The sequence below is a fragment of the Zeugodacus cucurbitae genome, chromosome 2 (genome assembly GCF_028554725.1).
Source record: "Zeugodacus cucurbitae isolate PBARC_wt_2022May chromosome 2, idZeuCucr1.2, whole genome shotgun sequence".
In the NCBI taxonomy this organism is placed as follows: Eukaryota; Metazoa; Arthropoda; class Insecta; order Diptera; family Tephritidae; genus Zeugodacus; species Zeugodacus cucurbitae.
The window spans coordinates 75,001,004-75,023,475 of NC_071667.1; the positions used below are offsets into that span (position 1 = coordinate 75,001,004).

Below are 22,472 nucleotides of genomic sequence, written 5' to 3' on the forward strand. Positions count from 1 at the left end.
CTCCTAACATTAGAAGATATCAACCAGTGATCGTATATTCAAAGGTCCCATGAACCCCCATTGGGACCAAGAAACCTGAAGATCTATTTGATGTACATTAAAAATACAGGGTAGAGGTGTCCACCTCTGTCACTTGTTTCTATTTTTGGAACATGTCTGGTCTTTGAACCATTTGAAAATCCATTTGATCAGATAGCCTTGACTGAAAGTTCCACAGAAGAAAATATTAGATATACTCAATGTCCAATATTTGTGGGTCCACATTTTCCAGATACTTGATTAAGTTCCTCCCTTACCTTATGTTAATCTTGGGTCACTAAAAATACACCTCTCCATTGACAGATGTTAAATTGCAACCTTGAGGTTTCTATACCATTCCGTTTTTTGGATCAAATTCAGCTTGCAAGTTAATTCTTCTTGCATTTTTTGGAGGTATGAACCAATGATATTTTAAGGTCCGCTGCTTAATTCCTAAAAATAAATTGATCACAGATTTGGCCTTCTATCTAAGTTTAACCAAAGAAACCAACGTACTTGCCTAGACTATTCGGCGGACAATAAAAATAGGGGGCTGAGACGACCAGCTCTGTCATTTGGTTTGCTGTTTTTGGAACGTTTTTGGTCTTCGAACCATCTGAAAATCCATTTTATAAGATAGGAGAATTCCATTGTTCCTTAATCCCGTCCGATCATTGAGAGTCCACATTTTTCTGATGCTTTCTCAGGCTCCCCACATATTTTGGGATAATCTCATTCCTCTCAACTGACAGCTGTCAAATTGCAACACTGCCGATTCTAAATCTCTCCACTTTTTAGACCAATTTGAGGCCTGTAACTTCTTCCACCGAAATCTCTTACTGTAAGCAAACATTTTTGACCCAAAATATCACCGCAGGGCTGGTACGAGGGACGAGCATACAAACAAGAATTATGTGTTCGCGCTTCATGCGTGCTTCGTAGCATACACACAAATGCACGGTTTAGTGCGCGCCAGTCAGCTTCGTGTGTATATGTGTGTATATGTACGCGCGCCTCAGTACACCCGAACTTGGCATAGCGTTTTCAATGTAGTACTTAACTTTTCTCTCCTTATACCTACACAAATTTTCCCTATTGCTGTACAACATACATACACATTTTCCTTGCCTTTCAATGTACGCTTCAAGTGTACGGTATATTCCCACAATCTCTGAGGTCTTGAACGCATTTCATATTTAATTACATATTATACTTATGGAAATTAGTTGGTATGCATTTTAAATTGTAAGCATACCTTAATGCCTTCTGGTCGTCGTCGTCGCCGTTGGGCCTCAAAGTGGCTGCAACATTTTCACCAACAAAAAACGAAAAATTATGCAATTTCCTTTTAATTGAATTACTTATGGATTAAATGCACTGTACAGCGTGTAATTTGACATGCATATAGATTTTATTTTATTTCATTTGATTTTTCTTTCACGACAAACACTCTCCCCTCCGGGGCACACACACACACCCCCTCACTTTGGTGCAGCACTTTTCTTCACTTGATTACACTGGGAATTTGCATTTTTCCACAGCCACATTCCGTTACTATCGCAGGGACGCGTATAAAATTAACGGTAACCCCGCTCACGCCAGCGCACCAACACCACTCAATACATCAATAGGCGCATATCAATAATTAGTAGATTCTTACAATGTGTACACAAAAATTAATTTTATTTTTTTCACTTTTTTCTTCCTTCACTTTTGTATCTTTAGATTTCCACAAATGCCCGCAGAGTGCCGTTGCCGCGTCGCGTTTCTGTTGTCTGGGGAGCTCCGTTTTGACTGAATTGACCATTCGTTCCGTGTCGTTGGCAGACTTTCTCAAGACACTTGGCGCTTGGCGGTCGGCTCTGTGGGTGGCAGGTGGAAAGCTCAAAAGCTCCTCTTCACCCCCATTGCGGTGTGTGTGTTTTCTCTTGCGTCTCTTTGCCAGCTTACATCTTCGGCTTTCGGCATTTGTTTACGTCGGCTCGCTGCCGTTTTGGCGCCAAAAATGCTCCGTTACTTTTCGATGACGTCCTTCTGTTGTTTGTTTATGTTTGATTATTACAGCAACACTTGTTGTTGTTGCTTGTTGGTGACAACAAACAATATCGAGGCATGCGCACCGTTGCTTTCGCCGATGTTATTGGCATTCGGTGTTCGGTGTCAATGCACTCGTTTGCGTGCCATTTCGTCATTCTTTCAACAAGCCCTGGCAAACTGTTGTTTGTTGTTGTTGTTGTGCTGTTTTTAAAAATAACAACTATGCGATACTAATTTTAAATCGCATGCATAATGGCGAATTATGATGCTAATGAAGTGTGTAGAGGTGTACGAGTACGTACTTGCAATTGAAGCGCTTACCAACACTATACTTTGAAGGGTCCGTCGCAAAAATAGCGGCACAATTTGAGTAAAGCTTTTTGAGGTCCGCAGAATAAATTAGTCCCTAAACACTTCCATAAAATTGGTTTCTAATCTCTGCTAAGAGATTAAGAATGTAATATTAGGTTGGAGAGAATTGTAGTGGTAACTCCATCGAATTCTCGCAATGAAAGAACGTCATCCTAAAATCATCATTCCTATAAAAGGAACCTCAAGGAGTCATCAATTGCCAAATTGATTGACAAATGAAGCTCAATGGACAGACCTTAGACCGAAAAAGATGTATTCTTGTATGAGTAAGAGTATAGCTAGTGGATCTATGTCAAGATTACATATACATCGGTGTCGATATATCTATAGCAATGGGTTATATTGTTAATTCCACGACCAGGACTTTGGATTATCGAACATAAAAATACATTTTACAGATCATTTTGGTAAGTTTCATGATCGGGATCATGTTATTTCCGGTATATATGGGATATTCTGATAATAAAAGATCTTGAAGCTTTTTCGCCTTCGTTGTGAAAGACCCTAGCTACGATATTAGTGCTATTTTGTTTGAGCCCTTATTCATTTGAACAGCTACAAATGCTGGTCCTTTATGATGGCAACAAAAATAACCTTATTTTTTTATGGATCAAGACGACTCTCGCTTAGAATCCTTTATAAATCACTTTAGTCAGCTAATATAATGCCAGCCAATTCGCTGGGTTCACCAAAAGTATTCCTACACAGACCTAGGACTGTCAAAAGCTGGACACTGGAGGAGAAAGTGCCTTAATGATTCCACCTCGCCTTCTTCCATACAGCTTTAGCAACTTGTACTTGAATCCTTAATCTCACCGCATACATACCTATTTGACAATGCATAGTCATTGCGGAAAGACGAACCATGTTGAGACAAAGCAATTCAAAGGACCTCTTGAACTCCCAGACCAGAAGGATCTTGCAACCGCACAAGTGCTGGTTGTTGTTCAGAATTTATCGAGCTCACACTCATGCGGACCACGATCTACCTACTACTTACCAGTCTTATGACAATGGGGCTAGGATGCCTTCTTTTGCAAACTTATCGACTTTGCAGTTACTGTATTTAGATTATAAACTTACGAATCACTGTGGATCTAGTAGGCGAGAGGGAAAGTTTTATTCACACAGAAGAAAGAGGAAAACCGTAGCACTTCTGACCTTTACAAAAACTAGATCTAACATTCATTTTAGTTTAATAAATATTCATCCGATCACGGCGACAACATCTAGTAGATTCATTAATATCAATTTCCTGAGTTCTTTCTTTTCATTATGACGCTTTGAAGCTTTATTATGACTATAAACAAATGAATAAATTAAAAAAACACAAACTTAAATCTTCAGATTTCTTTGATACTATTCTACAAACCTATTGATCACACAAGAATATGAAATTAACGAAATTAAAATATGAATAAAGACCTACGGACACACACACAAAAGCAAAGCACCTCAGAAAGCGTTGAATGAAAGAGATGAAAGCGAATTAGGTTGCTGAGTCAACTTCCAATATTATTAATATGTATGTATGTATGAAAGCAAATATGTAAGTAAATGTAAATAATCGTTAGCAATCTGAATAAATCTATTCAAATAAAATTTGAATGCTAAAAATAAATGAAAACAAAAATCATCACATCAAAGGGTCGATCTTTTTCTGCCTTAGATACCATCAACCTAGTGCTAAGCTGTCAGCATCGACACCTCCAATCGCGATTTGATTTAAAGCGGTCATTAACTTCGCGGTCGACCAGCTGTTTGTTTACGCCGCCAAAAAATTACTAAAAAATTATGCAAATGACAGTTTGTAGTAGATAAAATACCATGCCATTAATGCAAACAAACATAAATACATATTTACATATGGGCAGACAGACATACAAACGTATGGATGCGCAAAACTTTCCTTGTTATGCTGGTATTCATATTCAAATTTCTTCATGGAGAAAACAGAGTGCGGCGGCGAAAGGTGCGCGACAACACGCTGGCGGGATAGTCAAACAGATTTGCGTTACGGTTACGCTTCTGCTGCTCTGCAACGGTTTATGATAATAAAAATATAAAATTGCATTAATTTCTGCTTGAATGATCTTTTTATAGCCTTTTTTTTTTGGTAAGTTGTTCGAGTTTTCGATAGTTTTGCGGTTATTGGGCGAATTTCTGCAAATAAAGAAATCAGTTTTTGGGAACCCTTCAAAGTGTTTGCAATAAAGAAACAAGCGCGCAGCTGTAATTAGTAAAAATGTTTTTAAAACAATTGGTGTGTAAATAATATTCAAATTAAAAAATTTAAACAATTTATAAAATACTGTTTAATTAGAAATATATCGGAAAATTTTTATGAAAAAAGTTCAAAAAGTGATTTAAGTGTCAAACAGTGACTTGTCAAAGATTGTAAAATTTTTAATCAGCACCTTTAATGTTCAAAATTTTCCAAAGTCCAAAAAATTATATTTCGATTAAAAATAATCAAAAAAATATATATAAAACACAATGAATGACATAAATAAATGAAGAAAGTATATGAAGTTATGACGCTTGAAAAGTTTCTCGACAGATTTACACCAATGTACTTTAAAAACGATCCTCTTATCCAATTGGACTAAGGATGATAGATTTCTTCAGTTTATTATATGATGCTTAAATCATCGTGACATTACATACATATGTAAAGGGTGATTTTTTAAGAGCTTGATAACTTTTTAAAAAAAAAAAACGCATAAAATTTGCAAAATCTCATCGGTTCTTTATTTGAAACGTTAGATTGGTTCATGACATTTACTTTTTGAAGATAATTTCATTTAAATGTTGACCGCGGCTGCGTCTTAGGTGGTCCATTCGGAAAGTCCAATTTTGGGCAACTTTTTCGAGCATTTCGGCCGGAATAGCCCGAATTTCTTCGGAAATGTTGTCTTCCAAAGCTGGAATAGTTGCTGGCTTATTTCTGTAGACTTTAGACTTGACGTAGCCCCACAAAAAATAGTCTAAAGGCGTTAAATCGCATGATCTTGGTGGCCAACTTACGGGTCCATTTCTTGAGATGAATTGTTCTCCGAAGTTTTCCCTCAAAATGGCCATAGAATCGCGAGCTGTGTGGCATGTAGCGCCATCTTGTTGAAACCACATGTCAACCAAGTTCAGTTCTTCCATTTTTGGCAACAAAAAGTTTGTTAGCATCGAACGATAGCGATCGCCATTCACCGTAACGTTGCGTCCAACAGCATCTTTGAAAAAATACGGTCCAATGATTCCACCAGCGTACAAACCACACCAAACAGTGCATTTTTCGGGATGCATGGGCAGTTCTTGAACGGCTTCTGGTTGCTCTTCACCCCAAATGCGGCAATTTTGCTTATTTACGTAGCCATTCAACCAGAAATGAGCCTCATCGCTGAACAAAATTTGTCGATAAACACATTTCGAACCGAACACTGATTTTGGTAATAAAATTCAATGATTTGCAAGCGTTGCTCGTTAGTAAGTCTATTCATGATGAAATGTCAAAGCATACTGAGCATCTTTCTCTTTGACACCATGTCTGAAATCCCACGTGATCTGTCAAATACTAATGCATGAAAATCCTAACCTCAAAAAAATCACCCGTTATCTTGAAATTTTTTTTTTTTATTTTAATTATTATAAATAAATACCGAAGCCATTTTTCGGACCGTCTTCACTATCTGTATGGAGAGTCTAAATAATTTTCCAATTTTCATATACATATGTATGTATGTAATTGGCCATTTTATTATGTATAATCGATGTGGCCATTCGGTGCTATTGCGAAGAAGATTAAAATATAACAGATACTCTAGAACATCGTACTTTAGATTGGGCCATTAGGCTTACTTTAATATGTCCTGAGAAAAAATTTTTGTAAAACAATATGTTAGTTGGTTTTTGAGATTTTACTAAGTCATAACTGAGCTCTGGATATTATAATAGACTAAACTCTTGCCTGCCCATACAAAACATATGACTTCTTTGACGGATGAACCCTGTTGTGAAACAGCTTCGAAGCAGCAGATATCCTGAAATCATTGTTCGATGTTTTTTCTTCTATCTTCTTTCATGGGAATGAACCTTTTCACTATCTGAATTATTTGTCTGAGAGCTACGCAATCGTTCATCAATCAAATCGCTTCTGGATAATCTGATTTGAATGACGCATAACCTCTTCATGCAATTTCTCTTTGAATATTTTCAGATATGCCTCCTGGTAATTGTGATTTGCCTCGATTGTGGCGCAGCGAAAGTAGTAAAGAAGCCAATAAAGTCATCACGAGATATTGGGTAAACTTGAATTTAAACACATTCACACTAACATAATAACTGTAATAATCACCAGTTTCAGCAGCGGCTCGAAGCACCCTCTTGTAGGCACCGCCTTCGATTACGACTACATCGCACCGCAGTCACGCAGAGCGCCGAGTCGCTATCAACAAAAATCCAATCCAACCACAACTCAGCGCCCTTTCATACGTTATTGGAATAATTTCATACGAAATATACGCGTGCCTGTGCCCACGATCAGTTGGAATATGACCAATCCGTTGGCTAATCTTTTCAACACCGGCATTACGAATGTCATCGACACACCTGTGGGCAATTTCAATCACCGCAGCACGAAGCGTAAACGCAGCAAAAACACACGCAAACATTCGGACACGAAAGCGAAACACTCCAAGAAACACAAACATACGCACGCCTATGAAGATGATACGGAGACTTATCAAGTGGTCGCTTATAATGATTTTGGTGAGCCCTACACACTCGAACTCGATCCACACAAGGTTATTTACTATTACGACGCGAGCACTGGGCAATATTATAAAATGCAGACACAATATCCAAACAGTTATACGCAGCATGAGCAGCAACAACAGCAGCAACTAGTTGATGTGGAAGAGGAGCAGGAAGAGCAAATAGTTGAGCCAGAGGCGCATGAGGAGCCGGAAGTGCATGAGGAACCAGATGTGCATGAGGAACCAGAAGTGCATGAGGAGCCAGAGGCGTATGAGAAACCTGAAGCTGCACAAATCGAACCACCAACTGCAGAAGCGACTGTGGAAGGTAATGAAACTGAGAGTGAAGAGACACCGCAAGCAGTTGAAGAGTCACTTAGTGATGGCGAAGAAGTTTCTGGTGAAGTGGATATAATACCAGTAGATGCGGTAAATTTCGATGACTCCGAAGAAGTGCAAACGGCAGTGAAACAACCGGTGGAATCAACTAAAATGAGTAAACCAAAAAATATTAAAACTGTTGAGGAAGTGCGTAATGCAATTAGAGCTTACATGCTGGATGATCACTTCAATAGAATGCGTCAGCAGGCGAATACAGCGGAGCGGTATAAAACGCTGCGCACTAGAGTGAAACCGCAGCCAAAGCAAAAATTCACGCATTACATATTGCAACCAGTCTAGTTGTGTACATATGGAATTAAAAAAATACTATTTATGTTTAATGATATAATTTTGACTTAATTAATTCAATAAATGCTGACTTGTGCTAAAAAAACGGCAGTTATTTTAATTATACTTATTCACATAAAACAGTAAATTAGCTAAAATTGTAATAAATTAGAAAATCTACACTAGAGTAATCTAAGGCGTATCCACAGGCAGTTCAACATATTTCTCGTGCTCAACATCATCGAAGTACGGATGAGTCATTGCATTTTTCGCCGATATACGTTCGTTCGGCTCGTAAAGCATCATATTCTGTGTAGAATAAAATAAAATAATAAATAAATTTAATAATAAAGAGAATAAAGTTTAATATTAAATTAACAAAATTACCTTAAAGAGATCAAAAGCTTCGTGCTTCAACAGCACTTCAGGTATATTCGTTTTCTCCCAACGTGGAAAATTCGCTTTGTAATCGGGTAATTGTGTAACACCCGGCCAGATATTTTCATCCGGTGTACCCAATGTGCGGAATATGCGATATAATTGATCAATTTCACTATCGCCGGGAAACAGCGAACGCTTCATGATCTGCAAGTGTGAGAAATTATATTTTAAATTAACAATTTTACTTTATTACAATAATTTTTACTAACCATCTCTGCAAATATGCAACCCAAACTCCAGATATCCATGCCTGTCGCATAGTATTTTGTGCCCAGCAGTATTTCGGGTGCACGATACCACAGCGTTACCACTTCGTGCGTATAAGCGCGCATTGGCATATTGAAAGCGCGTGCCAAACCGAAATCGGCTAACTGGAATGTGAAAATAAAAATATTAAAAATGCGTTTAAATTTTTCTTAAAGTTAATGTCCACCTTAATGTTGCCCTCGGTATCGACCAATAAATTCTGTGGTTTGAGATCACGATGTAATATGCGATTTGTGTGGCAGAAGCATAGAGCATCCAGCAGTTGGTGCATGTAACTCTGTAATAAATAAATAACGTAAATTAATAAAAACACGAAATTTTAAAATTTTTGGTAAAATAATTTTTATGAAAATAGAAGTTTAAAGAAGAAGAAGAAGAAGGCTCAATAGTAACCAATGGTGGGGTTCCAGAAACTATGATTAATCTTAATACCCTAAAGTACCTTTTAACCTTTAAATAACACAACTCATTCAACATAGTCCCCAACAGTACACACCTTCACAAGCTTTGGCGTGAATGCATCCTTCTTTTTGTCCATCAATTTCTTCATATCCATATTAAGGTATTCAAAGACCATGTACAAACTCGAATCCGCCACGACTATATCGAAGAGTTGTACGATGTTATTGTGTGTCAAGTCCTTAAGCAGTGATATCTCACGTATTGCCGTCGATGGAACGCCTTCAGTTTCACTAAAAATTAGTACAAATTATTTATTTCCTTACTATGGCTTCATTAAGCTATCAATTTATGTAGTTATTACTCAATGTATCTCCATTCATCATGTTACACTGTGAGCATGAAAAAGAAAGGCGCACAATTTTAGTTTAATCAATAAAGTGTAAATAATTAAATTAAATACACACACATACACAAAAAAAGACGTTGCACTCTGCACCGCCCGACAAAGCCGAATCATGTGGTGCTACGTATAGTATTTGATAGCAGCGCAGCATCCACATGATACGGGCCTTGTATGGCTGCTTCATTTTTTTAAACCATAAACTTGTTTGGCTTCAACTAAAACAAAATACGCCAGTCAACGACACCAACACCAGTTTGTTTGTAATGCTTATGCTTATTTATCAACACTTCCATGTCATCGCAATGGACATACGATTGCCCAAGGCAAATGACATTCATCAAGGACAACGCACCTGCTGCCAACCAACATACGCTGCTGCTACTGCGTTATTCTTAACCTGCATATGTGTTTGTGTCTTGTCTCTACACCTACGCCAAGGATAAGCGTACAAACGCAATGTAACAGCGGCGCTATTGGCAGGGGGCGAATTCTGCTTACTGCTAACTAAAAATAATTACCAATCATAAAGTTGGTAGCCTAATTGGAATATTGGTTGACTCACCTATCCAAACGTATCTTTTTTAGCGCCACATCCCGGCCTGTATTCGTATCCTTTGCCTTGTAAACGATACCATAAGTGCCTTCACCAATTTTTTGCATTTTCTTAAAATCGCCCACTTCAAGCATTTTGCCGGCCGTCACTACTTCAACAACACAAGTCTCAAAAGTAATTACATTTATAGCGTAACTTGATGGTTTTTATTTGATTTTACACTTATTTAATTAATAAAATGATTTAATATAAACGACAATAATAAACTGCTTAGCGTCAAGAAAAACGAAAATAATGAATTGTCAATGGTAAACGCGCCGCAAAAGCAAAGATGACATGATACGAAACTCTCTCATTTTTCCTCAAACCGAATTCCCTGATCTCTCATTTTAAGTTGGTAGCAATGCGAGTTGAAGGAATTTTTGACAGAAAAGGCGGGATGCCAGAAGTAATACCGATAAAAGTATATGACAAAATCAGTGCGAAATATAATTTTAGGGAAATACACTGATAATATTAAACTGTGTGAAACTATTATTTTTGCTATTATTTGTTACAAATGATATCTAATATATCAAGTGACATCATTATATTTAATATATTATATATTTTATGTTAATAAATTAATATATTTTGTTGCATGAATTTATAAAAAATCATGTTTTTATTTTCTTAATTATTTATAATTAGTATATAAATATATTCAAGTTAGTATATATATGATATAGGTCTAATAGGGAACAGAGCATTTAAAAATAATATCTAAAAGTTAAAATACCCAAAAGTTATTTCTAAAATGCCCAATTTATTTTTTTACATAGCGGGATCATTGTCAAATGTTATAAAAAATGTGGATTTTTACAGCGCTCTCTCAGAATAAAGAGTTTCGTATCATGTCATCTTTGGCGCGGGGCGCTCTCAATTCAATACACGCTAGATGGCGCACAGTTGATGTCGCGTTGCCAAAATACACACACCCCCCTGTGTTGCCATATTCCATTAGTACAAACGGTTTTTTGACGATTTTCGAAAAAATAAGCATTTTTATTGATTATTTTAATATTTATTAAATTTATACTATGTTAATACATTGTTTTCTAAAGTCTAAATAATTTGTGAAGCTGGTTCAAAGCTTAAACAATTTTTAAACGTTAACTTAAACAAGTCTGGTAATTCAAGTAACTGATACAAGCTGGCAAACTTGCAGTAGCGGATTTGTGAATTGTGCGCGAAAAGTGAAAATTTCGTAAAAATTTGTGAAAATGTATTGAATTGTTAAACTTATTGTATATTTATTAGTTTTTCATGTGTTTGGTGTCAGTTCGGTATAGTTTGTGTTCTTTATTTTCGGTTTGTGTGTTAGCATTCGTGTTTATAAAGCAAAAACATGCATTTTCAAAGTTTGAGCAGACTGAGATTCCGCCGGATGGAAAGAAAGCGTCGGAAAAAGTGTGGTGCGTACTTTTGGTATGAAAAATACATATTAATGTGTATTATATCATCGGCATGAAAGCATAAGTCGGTGTTTATAATATAAGTCAATTGATTTAAACTGAAGTGCACAGCAATTAATAGTTGCAAGTAAACAAGTGGAAGCGGAAATTGGGGCATGAGCGGAAAGGGTGGTAGTGCGGCTACAATTCAAGTATGCTTGCGTACATGCAGTTGTGTTGGTATATAACAGATAATTACACTGAATATTAGTTATTAAAACACATATTATATCCTGATTATTACTAATAATCTCATTTATTTCAGGTGCTGTTGAAAATAAATGTGAAATTTATTGTACAAGGTATGCACCTATATTTAATATTATATTTTGTTTTCATTGCTGAAAAGTTTACATTCATGTTTTGTAAATTAAATTGCATTGAAATCTTGCGTTATATGTTCTCTAAACAAAAATACTTTGTTATTAACGCTCATGTGCTGTTTGGCCCACGGCGAAATGTTGCTTTGTCCTGGGCACAATTTAGCAAAGACCCAAACCCTTAAGTGAAGACACCGAAAATTTGCTATAATCTGAATTTTTAGAGCTTCCAGTGACTATTTTTTTAATTATTCCATGTTACTCTTTTTTATTGCTTTTCTGCGTTAATTTAAATGATTTTATCAATATTATTTTTATTTATTTTAAGTAATATAAGTATTTGGATTATTTATGACCATAATATCAATTTAACTAATAATATATTGACACATAAAAATTATCTACGAGTAGCATCACAATGCTGTGAATTTATGTAAATAAATGCATATACAGTGGAACTTCTCTAACTCGAATCACCATAATCCACAAAAGAACTTCGAGCTAGAGATACTTCGAGTTATAGAAATTTTCATTAAAACATAAATTTTTCAAAATCTGTAAAATATAGATTTACCCACTTTTTTACTTATTTACATCGCAAAAAGTTTTATTTAAATACATTAAAACAAGTATTCTGTAATTTTGTTTGTTGCACTTTGCCATTGTTTGTCTCTTGACGTGTGTATCTCATGCCTTTGTTACAAGGTTTATGAAATTTATAAGTGTAATATCATATTTTTTGTTCGCCTCCATACGAATATAGCAGTCCATATAATTACAATTATAATTATAATTGTTCCTTGATAGTAAATTTTTAAATTTTGTATTTTGCCCTGGTCGAAAAGTTGGATTTATGGAACGAAATTTGCATGAAATTTGTCTTCATTGCCACTTTAAGAGTTCGAATTATGGAGAACTTCGAGATGTTTGAGTTATGAAAGCAAATTTGTGTGAATTCTGATTTCTAAACGCTATTGCCAGTTCAAAAGTTCGAGTTATAGAGATCTTCGACTTATAGAAGTTCAAGTTATGGAAGTTCCACTGTATTTACTTTGAACATATTATAATTTTTTATTATAAAAGAAACATAAAATATTGCAATTTTAATTAGCCGTATTAGCTCGTGTTTGGATGAAGAAAAATTAATTACCATGCTTTTCTTCTGATAATTAGTTCGTCTTTATATCCTGCCGTACATCAATAATGTATTGTAAGGAACATGCATTTTCGGTTTTCGCTTTATTTACATACATATATATTTCTGATATTTCAGAGGTTAAAGTAGTTGACAGGTTATGAATCCAAGCCTGTTTCCTATTAGGTTAGGTCTACCTGTGGGAAGAGGTTATGTTATCTATATATTAGATGCTGGCTATCGATTAAAAAATATTTTCTTAACAAGTAAGGGATGACTAAGTTCGCGTCTAACCGAATATTTTATACAATCGCAATTGAAAGATAACATACAATTTGATCCATATTCTGCATAAAGTCAACTAGAATAACGAAAATTATCATATGTGACCTGGTCTTCGGAAAGGGGGCTTAGGTGTCAAAAAATCAATTTTCACTTTTTAGTTGATTCGGATGGAAGATGAGATGCTTTTATTTTTACAGCTGTTTCGCAGAAAACTAGTTTTCGCACGTTAGCTCCATTTTCGTAGACCAGGTCACATATATTGTATATGAGGGCTGAGGTAATTCCTGTACCGATTTCACTCGTTTTCGTCACTAAGGTACATTATATTCAAGACTACACGCTCACTTGATTTGGCTAAGATATTTGACATATTAACTGATGTAGAAGGTATAAAAACTACATTATTTTTGGAAAACTTATAATTCCGTATATGGGAGCTAGGGGCAGTTATGACCCGATTTTAACCATTTTAACCATTTAAAAGAAACATATTCACCAATTTCCTCTGAATTAAATTAAAATATTTCAGAATATTAGGCACTGTGTTCTTCACGTTCGATATCCGGAGTCTTGAAAAGTTATAGTCCGATTTCGACAGTGTTTTTGAAGCGATGCCACACTTTAAAAACATTATTTGTGTAAAGTTTAATTCCGAAATCTTCATTTTATAAAGTGAATTCATCCAGATGGAATTCATAATTGTATTATAATATATATTACTTTTTATCGGTAATATCAGGATGTCGGCAAAATATCACTAACCGAATTTCATTGAAATCGGTCAAATAATTTCTGAGACATTTTCCATTAAAAAAAAAAAATGTGTGTAGCTTATTTTTGAAATTTATTCTGTAAAATTTTGTGTTTCTGTTTTTCGTCAGTGAGTTAACGCACTTTTAGTAATTTTCAACATAACCTTTGTATGGGAGGTGGGCGTGGTTATTATACGATTTCAACTATTTTCATAGTGTGTGGTAGACTTCAACTCGTCTCGTCGTCCTGATCATTTTGATATATTTAACCCTATATCTGACTCGTTTAGTTCATGACTTACAAAACTTTAATATTCCCTTTGCAACATGTTTCGAGAATATAAAAGTAGGCCCTGATAAATGTCTCCGACTTCAGTTGTCTTAACATTGAGTTTATTGGTCAAGCTATATACATACATATCTATTACAAGCCTGGACAGTGACTTCTTGCAACATTCTTTTTACTTTTATTTTATCAATAACTATGAAGTTAAAAAATAACAACAACCAATTTTATTCCGCCTCCATATTAACGTCAAACGTCAATGATACAAGTTTAGTGTCACTGCTGCGCAAACAAACCATCCAAGACGATATAAACAACAGTTTGGGACGAAAAAAAAAAAATGTTTCCATTGCAATGCACGACAACTTCTGACTTTTCCGACTTGAACAAGTGGGAAAACTGAATGAAGCGAAACCTTATCAAAGCAGCGGCAGCAGCAGCAGCCCTAGCAGTCGTAGTAGTAGTAGTTGTAGTAGTTGTAATAGCAGCAGTCTAACTAGCGAAAACGGCAATCTGACCAAAAGTATCTCCATTCGGCCAAATGTGGCAGATCAAAGTTGTATTGTGCCACACTCCACTTGTGCAGCAAGTGCAAAAGTCACCTCGAATGAGCAACAAAGCAACAATCAACAACAAACACATTGCACTTGTAAAAGCTTTTTCTTACACGCAGACAAAGTCAATGTTGGCTTACAATGTGAAAAAGAAGTAACTGCAAAACAAAAAACAGCAACGGTAAACTTTGTGCAACAAAATACAACAGTACAGTACACTGAGAAGCAAGATAATACCAAACACATAAATCTATGTTGCTCCAGCGCAAACAAACACAAATAAAAAAACCGAATGACAACAAAAAGCATTGATAGCATCAACTAAAGAAAAGAAAATTAAATAAATAAAAATAAAAAGGAGTGCAGTGTAAAAGTTGTAGCAGTCCAAGTTATCGCCGGCAAAGCCTTATTGTTGTTATTGCTATTGTTGTATGCACCAAAAACACTACCAATGACGAATCAAATGCGAGCGTCCACTTTGGCAACACTATGTGTAGTCACAGCCGGCATCGTCACTTGGCCACCGGAGCATTGCAATGGCCAATATTATCGTCCTTTTTGTGTGAACTCACAAAAGTGGCAGAGGCTCGCTACTACTACTACTACTCGTACCCCTTGACTTGACTTTTCTTTTGCCACTTGGCCACTATTGCAAATGGCCACGAGTTGAATGGTCAAAGTGAGTGGCAAAGGGACTTGTTAAATATAAGTATGTACGAGAGTGCAGTGTAGATACGAGTATGCCAATCATAATCTTCCACTTCTATACATACATATAAAGTATAACTGCACTTGAGTGTGTAGTCCAAATTTATGTCTGACACATTTGCATTGGACTTGTGTGTTTATTTGCCACTTCTTTTGCTACTTATTCTTAAGCAGTCAACCAAAGTTGAAGTTTTTTGTTGTTTGAGAGAGCCCCTACTTTATGAGTAAGTGGAGCATAGAGTATAAGGAACATATTCAGAAAATAACAGATTAAATTCCGTGATTTATGTAACAAGTAGCACTGAGGACTTTACTTTTTCTTAATTTTTGGAGAAAAACTTAAAATTTTCAATTTTTATTTAAATAATAAGGGGTTTGTTATACTTTTTTAATGATCATAATAAATTTAAATAAAGGGTTTTTCAATAAGAGCACTTCGATATTCGTACGAAGTTCATCAATCGTCGCTGGCTTGTTGGGTTTATGCCTACACTTGACGTAGTCCCACAGGAAATAGTCTAAGGGCGTCAAATCGCACGACCGGGGCGGTTAGTTGATTGGACCATTTCGTGAGATATCATGTTCATTCACTGTGTTGCTTATGGAACCACTTTAGTCTAAGTCCATATCATCCAATTTGGGCCAAAAATATTCGGTTATCATTGTGTTGTAGCGATTCCTATTCATAGTAACATACCGGTCTTGATCATCGTGGAAGAAGTACAGCACAATGGTGTCGCAGGCCCATAAACCGCACAAAACCGTAATTTTTTCGGAATGCAATGGTGAATCATAGATGGATGTGGATTACTGATCCATAAAGCATATTTCACTTATTGACGAAGCTATTCAGCCAGAAATGAACCGATCATAAATTGTACGTAGCGCTCTTGAAATTGAGGTCACTGATACTGCGAATTTTAATAATTTCGACTCGTTGTTGGATCGTACTGAAGAGAAATATCAAATGAGCGGAAGAAAATATGACGTCGTTTGCTGTCCCTATCGGTCTACTTTTGTGGCGTCCTTTTACATGCTTCACAATTGTTAACGAATATCCGTGCGTTCCAAAAGTTCATAAATTCGTTCCCAAGTATCGCCACAGTACGAGCTTTTTCACAAGTTCAACTGTATCTGATCTGAAATATGTTCATCCTTTCCTCAATCTTGCGCTAATTGTATTCCGTACAAGACATGGTATATGGCATGTGATTGCAATTGGTCATGGATGTAGCTGACTTTGTTCAGAGATTTGAGATTCAATGCTCATATGGCCATAAGCCGTAAGCACTCATATTGTACTAGGACAGTTACACAAAAAGACGGCTCGAAAATCAGCTCCACATTTGCAACTTGTGGCAACATTCCAATAAAATTGAATGCGCATAACTTAACCAGCGATGGAGTTGAATGCAGGAGAGCGGCAAGGCAAGGGAGTTAGAATGTCTTCTATGGAGCTTTACTCATAGTTTTAGAGTATGCGCAAGTACTGTAAGCATAGCTTAGCCTGTACAAGTGTAGCCTGTACGAGATGTCAAGTGTAGTAAAATCTTCTACGAGTGCGCTACACATTTGGCCATTTCAAAAATAAAGGCACAGGAAAGAAATGCTGCCCAAGCAGATTGTATGCTACAAGCAGCACGAAATTGTGTAAATGCAACTGTTGGCTTGTAATATGCGAGCCGGTGCCAATTTGTAGTTCTTGCTGATGAGAGTGGAAAGGCAGGAGATGGCAAAGGAACTTGAATACCATTATACTGCTATGCTAGCGGTTTTCTTCGGTATGTAGAATACGAACAATTGAATAGATTTCCAAATGTTTTAAGCTTTTAAAGACAACAATTAATCTACACATTATTAAGATTCTTTCGAACTTAGTGATAACACAAATTTAAAATCTTCCAAAGCTTTTAAAGTTGCAATTAGACATGGTATACCAAGGGTGTATACTTCCTTTCGTAGAAATATTCCATGTAGATATCTTAAATATATCTTGAAGATTTCTAATAACACCTTGAAACATCCTCTCTAGCTTTTGTCGAGTTCAATGTGAACCAGATTACTCAATTTTGAATTCAAGAAAACGAATTCCTAGGAATCTCCGCCTTAGAGTTTGATTTGAGTCAGTATTCTAGGAAATTTTGAAAACTTTTTTCCAAAAAACTTTTCACGAGATTTTTTGAACCTTCGTTTGAGACATATCAAATGGAATGCTTTAATTAATTATTAAAATATAAAATAATATATTTTTAAATCACAATTATAAGTCGTTGCTTACAATTAGACTGCCAAAAAATATTTAACCCGAGACACATACCTAATGCAATAATTAAATTTAAGGCTAATTTTAATGGTATTATAAAATTTATTGATTAATCTTTCGAAATAAAATCAAACTCTACAAGTCGCTCATTATTCCCGTCCTGATGTATGGCGCTGAAGCGTGGACGATGACAACATCCGATGAGTTGACTCTTGGGGTTTTCGAGAGAAAGGTTTTGCGCAAGATTTAAGGTCCTCTGAACATTGGCAGTGGCGAATACCGCAGACGATAGAACGATGAGCTGTACGATTTATACGACGACATTGACATAGTTCAGCGAATAAAAAGACAGCTGCTACGCTGGGTAGGTCATGTCCAGCTCTGAAAGTGTTCGGTGCAGTACCCGCTGGAGGAAGCCGCGGAAAAGGACGACTTCCACTCCGGTGGAAAGACCAAGTGCAAAGTGACCTGGCTTCAATTGGTGTTTCCAGTTGGCGCCAAAAAGGAAAAAGGAGGAACGAGTGGTGCGCTCTGGTGGATTCGGCTATAATCGCTTAAAGCGAAATGTTGGACCCGGCTTCGTCTCAAATGGTCCATCCGTTGAGGTTAATATGCGATGACTCGTTCGAGCATTTCTACTGGTACCTGGCGAATGACACGCGTGATGTTTTGCACCAAGGACTGAATCGAAGCGGAATTATCCGCATAGACTTTAGACTTTACACAGGTCTAACGGTGTGATATTACACGATTTTGGTGGCCAATCGAACGAACCTAAACGTGAAATTATCTTCTCTCAATAAATCCATTGATTGATGCGAAGTGTGGGAAGTGGTGCAGTCTTTTTGATACCAAATGTCGCCCAGATCACGAGCTTCAATTTCAGACATCAAATAGTCGGTTATCATGGTGCGATAACGGTTGCCATTGACGAATATTTTGTCATCGGCATCATTATTGAAGAATTATTTTCTGGATGAAATGGCAACTCTTGAATCTCTTCAGGGTGTTCTTCGTCCCAATGAGCCAGAAATGATTGACCATAAGTTGAGCGAAGCGCACGAAACAAATTCATTACAGAATTAAAAAGGCTATTGAAAAAATACCTCTACTTGGAACACCCTCTATATATACATATGCCCTGCCCGATTGAGTACTTTTGCCACAGTTCGGTTACTCCTCAATTTAAATCTATATTTTCCAACTAGAACACCCAAATGGCCTCCCTGGAGTCTCGCATGCAAAACTATGTCAGTGCAATAATTTTAAAGATGGCGACTCAATGCCTGAACCTACTAATAAATCTTCAGCACTAAGAGTACGTGTACTTTCACTTTCAACTGCCTGTTCTGCTCTCTCTCTCTCTCTATACACTTTGCTCCATATCTACGGACTTGTTTAGGTGCATGCAACTGGATGGATGTACTACACGTGAGCAAGCGGCCGTGTCAGATGTGGTGATTTTTGTGGTACTGCATATTGTTGTTTGTTGTTGGCCAGCATGTAACGGCACCATGTTGGTGCGCCTGTGTACGCTTGTGTGTCTGCGGCAGGTTAGGTGAATGTTGCGCTTGGGGACTTGTGTCAGCAAATGCAAAATGCCATGCCGTTGCACTAGTTTTATTTGTCATTGCTGCATGTGGCATGAAAATGCCATGTCGGCCGCCGTGTTGCTCAAGCAGCGGCGCACACACTTGACTGCATATACTTAACGGCATAGTATGTGTGCCAGATTGTTGTGCAGCAAATGAAGAGCAAGCGAGTGTTTTATGCCACTGTGCATGTGGCAGTTGCATGTAAGCACTGTGCAAGCACTCGCCGTTGGTGTGAAGCTTTTGCTGCAGTTTGCAATGCCAAGCTCTTGTGTAAATGTATTTAACTCCGTCATGGGCCTGAAGGCTTCTGCATTCCCATTCACTTGCATATATACATATATGTATGTGTGTGTGTTTAAGTGAATTAATATGTGCCATATCTGTGTAATGGTTGCAACATTTGTTGTGACTAGTCGTGCGAAGGCACTGAGCTCCCTATGTAAAATGTTGAGCAACTCTCTTGGGCACTGAATCGGAGCAGTACAACCATGGAGGAGAGTTGTAAGTAAGTGGAAAGGTGTAAATATACATTAAAATCAGTTTCTTCGGTTAAAATATTGTTGTGTGTCTTAAAATAGTTCTTATTAGAAATAATTTCATATGCCTAAAGCAACGCTTCATGAACGAAGAAGAAGATGTCTCTTCTTTGGACTGAATGTTTATGATAGCTGCTCACTTTCTAACCTTTTCGGGTGCCAAAGCTACTTCATCATGAAAAACTTGAATTGAAAGTCACTGTCGAAGAAGAAAAAGAAATGTTTGTCTCTTGACGTCTGTATCCCATGTCTTTGTTACATGGTTTACGCAATCCATAAGTTTAATATCATATTTTTTTGGTCGCCCCCATACGATATAGAGGGACTCTTTTAAAATTCTGCCTCGATAGTAAATTTTTAAATTTTGTATTATGACCTGGTCGAAAAGTTCGATTTATGGAAAGAAATTTGTATGAAATTTTACTTCTATTGCGAATTCAAGAGTTCGCGTTATGGAGAAGTTCGAGTTGGTAGTTCAACTGTATTTCTATAAAAACTTTCCCGATAAGTGTAAAAACTAATTAAATTTTCATTTTAAAGTTTTTTTTTATTTTATAATTTTATTAAATAAACAATATAAATTTACAATTTTACTAACATATATTCTATATTATGAATTAAAACTAATACTCTGAGTCGATGAACCTGTGACCCATTAACACCAATAAAGCTGCAACCTCCTTTTCGAAAGGACTAAACAAAGCCTCTGGATCTCGTGAACCGAGCTGTGGTGTCGACGATCGTTGAGCTTCGCGAATTCTCATTCCCCATTCGGTGTAATCGAACGCTTCAATTGATTTATTCATATTTATTGAAGCCTGTTCTGCCAATCCCTGACCCATCAACATGAGCAACGCTGCATTCTGCTTTTGGAACGGAACAAACAACAACTCTGTATCTCGTGAACCAAACTGTGGTGTTGATGATGATCGCTGAACGTTCTCAAAATCCATTTTCCATTCGCAGTAATCTGTAGCTTCAGGCATAGCAAAACCTATTGTATCATCCAATAAAAGATCGCAGTCTTGTGCTGCACAGAAACGCGTGTAGAATCTTTCCGTATTTAACTCTGACTTAGGTTCAAGTACAGCAGGGAAGTTAGTTGCTGAGTATTTGGCGAGTTGTGTTAGTAAAAATCCGTAAACTTCCATTTTAATATTAATTTGTTTATGACTTGTTGTGGTTCAGAAGTCTTCTTGTCCAGTGCTTGTGAGCAAGTGATAATGTTGCCACATTTGTTGCTTCTTTTATACCTAAATAACTTATTGTTGCAAGTTAAAAATCAAGACCCAATTAACTACCTAAGTGTGTGGTTAAAGGCTGGTAGCCAAGTTCAATAAGAAACCCCTTCTTTTGCACCAAAGACCTGGACCTAAGGTCACTGACTTAAAAAAATAATCCTTTACTTAAAATTTACCTGTTCAAGCTATGAACGATGGTATAGAGTAGGTACAAAAGAGACTAGTTTGTAACTAGTGTAATGATCAGTGAAAGATGCGTACAGGGGTGTCTTGGAGATTCTTTCAATAAATTTGTAAGCATAGATGATCTGTCTGTCCTCTATAATCTGAATACAGTATGGATGGGTTGAACATGTCGTATGAGTAATATTATTTATCTTATTTATATATTTATACTCTCGCAACATGTTGCACAGAGTATTATAGTTTTGTTCACATAACGGTTGTTTGTGTCACCAAGAAATAAAAGAGTTAGATATGGAGCTATATATATATAAATGATCAGGATGACGAGTGGAGTTGAAATCCGGATGTCTGTCCGTCCGTCTGTCCGTGCAAGCGATAACTTGGCACCCTGAGGAGGTTGCTTTCGAAGATGGGCAAAATCGGTCCACTGCCACGCCCACAAAATGGCGAAACCCGAAAACCTATACAGTGTCATAACTAAGCCATAAATAAAAGTTGTGAATATAAAATTTGGAACATAGGATCGCATTAGGGAGGTGCACATTTTGATGTAATTTTTTTGGAAAAATGGGCGTGTCCCCGCCCCCAAATAGGTCTTTTAGCCGTTTCCTTATACAGTCCAAAAATGAAAGAAATCGGATAATAATCACGCCCACCTCCAATACAAGGGTTAGGTTGAAAATAACTAAAAGTGTGTTAACTCACCAAATTTTACATAATAAATGGCAGAAGGAAGCTGCACTGATATTTTTTTTACAAAATGGAAAATGGGTGTGGCGTCAATGGGTCAAAAAACCATATTTCAAGAACTACTCGACCGATTTGAATGAAATTCGGTATATAACACTTTCTTGACACTCTGATGACACGGGTGGAATATGGGCGTAATCGGTTCACAACTACGCCTACTTCCCGTATAACTCAATTTTGAATCCTTCTGACTCGTTCACTTTATAATACATATATACATTAGGAACAAATGAAGATAGCGAAATAAAATTTTACACAAATACTGTATTTGAGCTGTGACAACACTTGTGGAAAAATTGTCAAAATCGGACCATGACTTTTCAAGGCCCCTGATATCTAACATGAAGAACTCAGTGCCTAAGGATAATTTTTCACCGAAAATATAGGTAAATCTCTAAATAAATTGCGAGAGAATATATTGTTCGGTTGCACCCGAACTTAGCTTTTCCTTACTTGTT

At 36.6% G+C, this 22,472-nt stretch overlaps 4 protein-coding genes across 15 annotated transcripts in view; 2 read left to right on the forward strand and 2 right to left on the reverse strand.

Moving 5' to 3' along the window:
- The window catches only part of LOC105216097 (putative thiamine transporter SLC35F3), a 29,607-nt gene extending 27,603 nt beyond the window's left edge, over positions 1–2,004 (reverse strand). For 3 of the 9 annotated variants that reach the window (XM_054234661.1, XM_011190377.3, XM_029042765.2), the window contains exon 1: positions 1,274–1,999. The gene's annotated coding sequence lies outside the window, so the exon portion shown is untranslated. Of the gene's footprint in view, positions 1–1,273 lie in introns of all 9 variants that reach the window. The other 6 variants (XM_011190382.3, XM_054234639.1, XM_029042762.2 and 3 more) reach the window with 4 other exon arrangements.
- A 1,715-nt stretch (positions 2,005–3,719) lies between these two features.
- On the forward strand, positions 3,720–7,906 carry LOC128920073 (uncharacterized). Of its 4 annotated transcripts, none has more exons than XM_054226409.1 (3): positions 3,720–4,690; positions 6,638–6,723; positions 6,785–7,906. In XM_054226409.1, exons 1-3 carry the CDS (start codon positions 4,673–4,675, stop codon positions 7,854–7,856), a joined length of 1,176 nt encoding a protein of 391 aa, XP_054082384.1. In that variant the 5' UTR covers positions 3,720–4,672; the 3' UTR covers positions 7,857–7,906. The 4 variants fall into 4 exon arrangements, with proteins under 4 accessions (XP_054082384.1, XP_054082374.1, XP_054082363.1 ...); XM_054226399.1 differs by having other exon boundaries at positions 3,721–4,690; positions 6,779–7,906; XM_054226388.1 differs by lacking the exon at positions 3,720–4,690 and having other exon boundaries at positions 6,422–6,723.
- A 30-nt stretch (positions 7,907–7,936) lies between these two features.
- Positions 7,937–10,227, reverse strand: LOC105216096 (cyclin-dependent kinase 2). The gene is made up of 6 exons (XM_011190376.3): positions 9,920–10,227; positions 9,049–9,244; positions 8,719–8,829; positions 8,495–8,656; positions 8,232–8,429; positions 7,937–8,153 (listed from the first exon to the last, which is right to left on the reverse strand). The coding sequence occupies exons 1-6, from the start codon at positions 10,042–10,044 to the stop codon at positions 8,037–8,039; spliced, it is 909 nt and encodes a 302-aa protein (XP_011188678.1). The 5' UTR covers positions 10,045–10,227; the 3' UTR covers positions 7,937–8,036.
- Positions 10,228–11,103: 876 nt separating this feature from the next.
- LOC105211383 (hemicentin-1) overlaps positions 11,104–22,472 on the forward strand; it is a 454,397-nt gene continuing 443,028 nt past the window's right edge. Inside the window, exons 1-2 of the mRNA XM_054226373.1 lie at positions 11,104–11,583; positions 11,669–11,705. The gene's annotated coding sequence lies outside the window, so the exon portion shown is untranslated. The remainder of the gene's footprint in view (positions 11,584–11,668; positions 11,706–22,472) is intronic.